At 56.1% G+C, this 8,649-nt stretch overlaps 1 protein-coding gene across 1 annotated transcript; it reads left to right on the top strand.

Annotated features, from left to right (window-relative positions):
- Positions 1 to 311: 311 nt before the first annotated feature.
- On the top strand, positions 312 to 6,389 carry LETM2 (leucine zipper and EF-hand containing transmembrane protein 2). The gene is made up of 10 exons (XM_064637978.1): positions 312 to 560; positions 906 to 1,356; positions 1,482 to 1,625; positions 1,954 to 2,088; positions 2,449 to 2,652; positions 3,401 to 3,520; positions 3,679 to 3,783; positions 3,903 to 3,989; positions 4,663 to 4,737; positions 5,046 to 6,389. The coding sequence occupies exons 1-10, from the start codon at positions 517 to 519 to the stop codon at positions 5,094 to 5,096; spliced, it is 1,416 nt and encodes a 471-aa protein (XP_064494048.1). The 5' UTR covers positions 312 to 516; the 3' UTR covers positions 5,097 to 6,389.
- Positions 6,390 to 8,649: the final 2,260 nt, after the last annotated feature.

Genomic DNA, 8,649 nt, shown 5'->3' with positions numbered 1-8,649 from the left:
TGACGTCACGCGCGACCACCCGCCCCACAAGGCGTCACGCACCCAACCCGTGACGTCACCGCCCCCGTCTTCGCGCAGCCAATCAGCGGCTTCTTTTGAGGGCGCCTCCGGGTCAGGCCCCGCCCCTGCCCCGCTCCCATTGGGCGGGCCTTGGGCAGGGCCGCAGTGCTGCCTTCTGATTGGCTGACGCCGAGCTGAGGGGCGTGGCGCAGCGCGATGGCGTGACCTGCGTGGGGACCACAGAGAGTGGGGGGGCGACGGGTCAGAGCGGCGCGCGCGGGGCAAGACGGGACGGGCGGGGGGGGCCGGGAGGAGCGCGGCCGGCGGTGAGGGAGACCGGGACCGGGATCACCGGGATCGGGACCGGGGAGGGGCAGCGCGGCCCCGTCCCGGCGTTCCCCTCGCTCCCGGCAGCGGGACGGGGATGGGTCCGGCCGGGCCCCGGCGCCCCCCGCCGCCCCCCGGCCGCTGCCGGGAGTGAGGGTCCCACCGCCCCCCGGTCCATCCAGCGCAGCCATGGCCTGCGGCTGTCACACCCTCCTGGCTGTGGCCAGGGTCAGGTAAGCCCCGCAGCCCCTCCCGGGGGGGTCTGGGCCCTGTGCTGGGCTTAGCCGCGCTGGGCTGGGGGTGAAGATTTGGTGGTTTGTTTTTTTTGTTTCCAACTGGCACGTTTTATCCCGTTCTGTTGGTAAAAGAGCTCCCGGAGGCACGGTGGGGCCTTTGGTTATTCTCCCGCAAGAGAAGGGTTGTTAGTATGGGACAAGTTCTCAGTATTTCACCTCTTGCTGAAGGATCCGTGTCTCGGCCACAAAATCAGTTCCACAGGTTGATCTGGCGCTGAGAACGTTGATTTGGGGGTGACGCCTCGGCCTCCCTGCACTGTTCTCACTGAGACACCTCTCCAGTTTCAGGGGCTCCCATCTCCTCACACCCTCCAGCCCTTCGTTCTCTCCAGCCCTCGCCCTCGTCCAGCTGGTGGATTCCCAGTTATCCTGGACTTCCAGAGACTCCCAAGCCCCTCCTTGGGCGCTCCGTGCCCGCCTGGGCGCTGCCCTGCCCCGCTCACCTGCCCACACCCTGCACACCTGCCCCTGCCCACGGCGGCAGCAGCAGCTCCGAGGGGAACCTCCGTCCCCCGGGAATCCCACAAGCCAGGGAAGCAAACCCGCCCGAACGCCGGCGAAACAGCTCGTGGAGGCTGCCCCGGGGAAGAAGCCTCTGCGCCAGAGAGTCGTGGAGGAGCTGAAGCACTACTACAACGGGTTCCACCTGCTCTGGATCGACACCAAGGTGGCTGCCAGGATGGTGTGGAGGCTGCTCCACGGGCAGGTGCTCACCAGGAGGGAGAGGCGCAGGGTAAGTGCCACAGCACCCGGCTAAAGTGGTGCAGTAAGAGGTTTAGCTGCTCCTTTGGACACATTTTGTGTGTCTGGCTGAGTGATAATCTCAGGATAATCTCTGCTGTGCTCTTCTCTGGACAGCTGCTGAGAACCTGTGCAGATCTCTTCCGGCTGGTTCCCTTCCTGGTGTTTGTCATTGTGCCCTTCATGGAATTTCTGTTACCTGTGTTCTTGAAGCTCTTCCCTGAAATGCTGCCCTCGACGTTTGAGACGGAGTCAAAAAAGGTTTGTGTCCTGCCTGAGGCTGTGGAGTGTGTGCACAGCTCCTCAGAACATCTGTGCAGCTGCACAGAGCTGCTGTTCCCTGGAAGCGAGGATCAGCCTCACCCACGTGTCCGGATCAGACATTCCCAGCTTATTCCTGAGCTGAACAGCAGGGTTGGGAGGTTGTGCTGTAGGGATCAGCAAGAATGTGCACAGCAATTCCATTTCCTACAGTAACCAAAGCCTGGTGCTTTCAGAACCTAAGTCTTATTTCATCTCTTTCCCAGAATCCCCTCCCGCCTGTTTTCCAAATGGAATTTCTAATTATGCTTTATTTCCCGGAGTGAAGGAAGAAAAGCAGAGGAAGAAGCTAAATGCAAAGCTGGAGTTAGCAAAGTTCCTGCGGGAGACCATTGCAGAGATGGCCAAAAGGAACAAAGCAGACACAGGACAAGGGAAACAGTTCTCCTCGTACCTGCACGAGGTAGGACAGGCTGTGCTGGGGGTGGCAGCTGTGGGCAGACAACACAGGATTTGGACTGGGGTTGTGGAGAGGTTTGGCAGCACAGGGCTGCCCTGGCAGGGGCTGGTACCTGGGTGCCTCCTGCAGGTAGCACCCGCTGACCCCACTGGCAGAGCTGCACTCACAGGAATTCCCGTCCTGGAACAGTGGAAGTTTCACCCAGTGCCCACTCCAGAACAGTTTCACTTTGACTTTTAACTGTATCACCCTGTTTCCATCAGAGACAGGAATTCCAGTGTGAGAAGCGGGAAGAGGGAAGGGAAGGAAGGGGGTTCCCAAAGGGTGATCCTGCTGAGGTTTGGCTTTTGGCCCTTGGTTCAGATCCGTCACAGCGGCCACCAGCCCAGCACGCAGGAGATCGTCCGCTTCTCCAAGCTCTTCGAGGATGAGCTGACCCTGGAGCACCTGGAGAGGCCACAGCTGGTGGCTCTGTGCAAGCTGCTGGAGCTGCAGCCCATCGGCACCAACAACCTGCTCCGCTTCCAGCTGCTGCTCCGGCTCAGGACCATCAAGGCAGATGATGAGGTGGGTCTGAAACAGCACAGAGGAGCTGCTGGGTGGAATGTGTGATCTCAGGCTCTGCCCTCTGAGCCACTGCTGGCTTCAGGTGTGTCCCTGCCCTCCCACCAACCTCTGGGGTGAAGTTTAATAGGAGTCAGATCATCCCCATCAGAGATCCCACAAGAAAACAGAATGAGAGTTCTTCTCCCTGCACCCCTGCAGCCTTTGGGGAACCGTAACAAAGGTGTCACTGCAGATATTGTCACTGTTTAAAACATTTCATTCTGGAGTCATGCTAACTTGTAAAAAAGGGAGGTTCCAGTTCTGGAATGAATATTGTATGGGAGCAGCAGATTTTAAACAACTGAATTCATTAGGAGTTTATGTTAGTGTATAAAGTGGCTGGATTTATTTAGCCTGGGGAGGGCCAAGGGTCCCCTTGTGGTTTTCAGCTGCATAATGGGGTTATTTAGAAAATGGAACCAGACTCACAGGTGCAGAATGGAGGGATAACAGATAATGGCCATAAGTTGCAGCAAGGAGAACTCCAATATGATAAGAAAAAGAATTAAAATCGGTGAGTGTGTAAACAGTAAAACGAGTCATCTGGAGGTTGTGAAATCCCCATCCCTAGAGAGGCTCAAAGCACAGATGGAAAATGCTGAGCAATTCTGAGCAGGAGCTTGGACTGGGGACCCCCAGAAGTCCCTTCAGGTGCATCAGGAGCTTGGCTTACCCCGAGCATGGGTAGGAAGGTTCCTGTCCCTTGCAGATGATCGCCAAGGAAGGGGTCGGCGGGCTGAGCGTGCTGGAGCTGCAGAGCGCCTGCAGGGCCCGGGGGATGCGCTCCCTGGGCGTCTCCGAGGAGCAGCTGAGGGAGCAGCTCGGGCAGGTGAGTGTGCCCTGCCCTGGACAGGGTTCCTCTGAGGGCAGATTCCAGGCAGTGGTCAGGTGCAGCAGGCACAGCTTCCTGACAAGGACAAAGAGTGCTGCATAAATAAGTACCCACAGCAATATGAAATAACTTTTCCTTCTGTTTTCCTCTGACAGTGGCTGGATCTGCATTTAAAGGAGAATGTCCCCCCTTCTCTGCTCCTGCTTTCCCGTGCCTTGTACTTAGTGGACATAAAGCCACAGTGTGTTTCCCAGAACAAGGTGCGTTGTTTGGTTAATAGCTCAACCATTACCCATTATAGAAATGAAGGACTGTGGCAGGAATCTTGTTCTTTGATCCTACAAGTGGACTGAAGTTAGGTCTCTGTGTTCTTCCCCAGACAGGAGAAGCTGCTGGAGTGGTGACATCCGTGCTTGAAGGCCAGGAGACCCTCCTGGATCCTGCCCCTGTTGTACAGGGAAGGAAGGTTAGAAAATAGCAGTCTGCAGGCTGGAAAATGTGTGTAGTGCTGAAATTGTTGGGATCTGAGTGTGAACAAACCTTTCCAAAGCTAGACAAAACCAGTGTTTGACACCATGGCACAGAGCACAGTCTTGTTTTTCCCCCAGGAACCTCACAGCTGCATGCTCTGACTTAGGAGACAAGGGATCTGCTGTGACACAACTGGTCCCCTTGCTGGGAACAGCTGGTTACTCAGTGCCATGGTACTGGCTTCCAGCCAAGGAGCACTCATGAGCTTCTAGTTTGGTTTAGACCTCAACCCAAGTACATTTAGCTCAGAGAAGATGGTTAAAGGGGACTTGTTTTCAACTCTCCTACTGAATTTGGGCTCAGCTGTCCAGGACAAGAGGAGCCAAAATATCTAGAGTAAGAAAGCCAGAGCATATGGTTCTCAGCATCAGGCTGCAGTGAGCTCCTTAGATTAGTCCCAGCTGATAAAAGCAGGAATTAGAGAATATCGTATCAACTGCCAGAAATATTTCCACATAGTTAAATTGTGCTGGGGAAACAATGGGAATGCCAACACAGCTTTCACAGAGTGAGCAGGGAACAGCCTTGCTCAGAAGGGAGAAAGGGCTCTACAGGGTCTAGCCCCTTCCAAGAGGGTTCTGTGACTTACAGCTGCTTTTTCCTTAAAGGGTGAAGAATTTGTGTCTCAGCCAACAGAGAAATTGCCAGTCTCAGAAGCGTCAGTGAAGCCTCCCCCACAAGAGGTGAGCTTGTCAGAATCCTTATGTAAAAGTATTTCTGCAGTGATTACCTTCCTTCTGCCCATTTTCTTTCTGTGAACATTTCATTTCAATTCAGCTGCTCATGTGCACATCTGGGATGCTGCTTAGGGCAGGTTTGGGAGTCCAGATGGACTTTTTTATCTCCTTTAACCTGAAGAACTTTGCTCTTCATCAGCTGTTACTCTGCAGAGCAGCTTCCCATGGTAAATGGGAAGACACCTGCAGAAAAGATTTTGCAGTTCAAGAAACATTTGCACTGCCTACAATCTGTCCCTTTCTCTTGCCCCTAGACCAAAATGGAAGCGTCCCAGGGCAGCAAGGCCGGTGCCAACGGAGCCTAACCTGGAGCCAGCACTGGGAGGGAACAGCTTCCATCTCCACATCTCCTGCAGAGGGAACAGGATTTCTCAGGAGGCTACTCTACACAACGAGGCATCAGTAGCCCTCAGGGGCCTCTCTGTCTGTCCCAAGCTTATTAGCAACTAGGCCAGTGCTGTCTGGATGACCCCAGCTTCTCTTTTGTACTGGATCCCTCCCCCTGCCACTTTTAACTTATGGTGTAAATATGTTGATAACGGTGCTGCTGTCTGTGCTGTTCCTGAGCAGGTGTTTGTGCTCCCAACCTTAGCAAAGGCGGCTTTTCATGTCAGAACAGCCTGGGCACAGAACAAGCTGGGCTGGGGGTCCAGCAAAGCCTGTTCTGCAGTGTGAAATCCTCTGCAGGAACATCCCCCCACACACAGAGCCAGCAGCTTGTCCTGAGCATCACAGCTCAGGCTCTTGGTCCTGGTTAGGGTGGTCTAACCAGCGACCAGCACAGAATACAATGTGTGGCCATTGTATTTCACCATCACATTTGTACCGAGGAAGATAACTACAGGAAAGGAGGGAGCAGCACTCCTCGGTGCTGTGGTGGAGCTGAACTGCTCAGAAAGACTTCAGACCTTGCTGGACAGGAGCAGAGCAGTGACAGAACAGCCTCCACCCGTGAGCATTTGCATTCCCCAGTGAGAGCAGTGCTGGTGCCACACACTGTGACAGAAGCAGACTTGCACTTTCAGGATCCCTCTGGGTCATGTGAGGGAGCAACCCAGGACCTGCACACATGTCCCAAGCCTGAAGGCTTGGTTAACCCTTACCAGGCTCAGAACTACACACCAAGTGCTGTCAGAGTCATACTTTACAAACCGGCTCCTCACGCGCTCCAGCAAGGACTGAGTTTTTGCCAGACTCTCAGAGGATACTGAAAAGCTGTTTTTAGCATTTGTTAGATTTTTTACTGTCCTATGTAAATGCTCGGAAATTACTCACATGGATTTTAAATATGAATATTTATACTTACTGTAAAATTAGATTTGGTGCTAAGTAGAATGAAATGTCTCTTCCAGAGGTCAGACAGCCTTTAGAACAACCCGACTCTGAAAAGCCAGTTCTCCAAGGCCAGGTGTGAACAGCACTTTAAACCTGTGACTTCAGGCTCCTCCAGTAACGCAGAACCAGCTGTCAGGTGTTCTGTGTCCTTAGCTCTGTACCTGCAACCCCTCCTTGTTCATCCAGCCCATCCATGGGGCTGGATCTGTGTTTAATAAATGGGAACAATTGTTATTTCAATAAAATAACCCCCTTGCTGTGGAGTCACTGCTGCCTCTTAGTGCAGGGGGGACGGTGCTGGTGCCAATTGTCTGTTGAGCAGAAACCTCGTCTCCTTGATAATCTGTGGGTTGTTTGGACAGAACCATGGCCTGGCATCTGCAGGGCCCAGAAAGGCCTTTCACCCCACAGGGCTGGGCACAGGGCTGTTCAGTGCAAGATTTCACTGGGATGAGAGAGTGGAAATAAAAACACAAGTCATTTCTGTGTTATGGCTAAAGCAAGTGACTGGGGAGATGGAATGCCTGAGTTAAGGTGAGCAGGAGGGGCTGTGCGAAGGGAAATCTCCGTGTTTGAAGCAGGCAGCCCCCCCGACCACCCCATCCCGTGTCCCGGCGGGCGCGGGGAGCTCCCCCGGCCAGCGCCGCTGAGCGCCGGCAGGTCGCAGCAGCGCCCGGTGCTGGCTCGAAGAGCCCCGAGATGAGATGCGCTGCTGGGAACGCACCCGGAGCCAAGAGCCTTCAAAACAGACGCAGAGAAACTCGGCCGCCAGCAGGCGAGCACCTGGGCATGGGCAGGAGGCGAGGCTCTTTCACAGCCTCAGTTACACCAAAACCAAAAGGTCTGGAAGCTGGGGCTCGCTCTTCCTTGGATTCCCCGTGGTGACCCCCAGCTCCATGGACGAGCTCCTGGCTCTGTGTTCAGCCTAAAGTGATCACAGGTTGTGGCAAAGCCTCCCAGGGGAGCTGAGAACGAGAGCCAGGTGGAGCAAGATGAACCCAAAGCAGTCCCAGGCCACTTAACACACCCCTGAACAAACCCATTTTTCAGACCAAAGACCCCTGCACCCCCCAGCTGCCCCCCTGGCCCTCTCAGGTCGTTACTACCACAGGGCTCTCCAGGGGGCTGTGCCCGAGCCTTGGCTCTGCTCGGTGTGTTGGGACCCCCAGACCCTGCAGGCACACAAAGGGGAGAGGCAGCAGTTTTGCTCCATGACCCCCGAGCTCGGGGAGGAAACGACCCCCGTGGAGCCCCATAAATCATGAGATTCTGTTCTGCAGCGCTGGGCAAATGAAACGCTGCAGAGATCCAAGGCTGTGTGTGCTTTGGCGTGAGAAGAGCTTTTCCAGCCACGCTGGTGCCAAACACCTTCCAGTCTCCCCTCAGCCTGGAGAACTGGCTCCTCCACCCTTTATCCTTTCCCCAGGGCATCCCTGTGCCCAGAGCCAGGTTTTGTGGCACTGTGTCAGTGCCATCCCACCAGTGCCAGGGCAGCGGCAAGTCGAGGATTTCTGCTGGATGCTGGTTGGGAACGTCTCCTGTGCCAGAGCCAGCCCCGGGCCTTGCGTCAGCCTCTTCCCCAGAAAGCTGCTGGGGAAAGATGCCCCGGTCAGCACTTTTGGAAGAGATTAATATTCAGAGGGAAAAGCAGTGATTTAGCACAGCCCAAGCACAACAAAGGCTGGGATTTACAGCTCCCGGATCCCAGCGCCGCATTCCTGCAGCACTCCTGCCTCTGCTATAAACGTGTAACAAAGGAGACGGAGCTTTATCCAGGCCTAAAGTAACGTGGGACAACGGCCCCGGCACCAAACCCTGTGTGGAGCGGGACGGGGCGCAGACTGCAACGTCCCCAGGGTGTCCCCAGGGGACATGTCCCACTGCCCGTCCTGCTGCCCATCCTGCTGCCTGTCCTGTGCAGGGCAGGGCCCACGACAGCGGAGGTTTGGGGGAGCCACGTGCCCCTCGTGCTGCCCCCGACGCAGCTGCGCACATCTGGCTCCAGCTCCCTCAGCTGTGGGTGGCCGGGGCTGGAGCCCGACCCGGGGGTCCCGCTGACCCCGCAGCTGGGTGGGAAGGGGGGACTGGAGGGCAGCCAAGGGGGCCGGGGCAGTGATGGCCCCCAGGCTGAGCGGGAGGAGGGGGCACTCCCCACACACCCGCTGAGCCAAGGTGGGATGGCACAGGAGGTTCCTGCCATGGCTGGCAGCGGGACAAGGCCCAGCTCAGCGCCGGCAGGGAAGCCACGTCCTGGCCTGAGGCCAAGAGAGTGTCCCAGTCCTGCACAGCCCGAGGGCTTTAAAAGGAGAGAAAGAGGAAGGCAAGGAGTGGAGGAGACAAAGGACCTGCTGCGAGAGCCAAACGCGGGGTGGGCCAAGTGCTCGGCAGCCACCAGTGCCCAACACCTCCCATCCACTCAGGGGAGGGGGACAGGTCCCACAGGCAGTGCCTCCGGATCCCCCATTGCTTTGGGGTCATTTCCCAAGGACCCCATCCTGCCCACCTCCTAAGGGGAGAGCCTGG

This window comes from Pseudopipra pipra, chromosome 28, assembly GCF_036250125.1.
Source record: "Pseudopipra pipra isolate bDixPip1 chromosome 28, bDixPip1.hap1, whole genome shotgun sequence".
NCBI lineage: Eukaryota > Metazoa > Chordata > Aves > Passeriformes > Pipridae > Pseudopipra > Pseudopipra pipra.
Note: the sequence above shows the minus strand (reverse complement) of the source record. Positions and strands in the feature narration are given on the sequence as shown.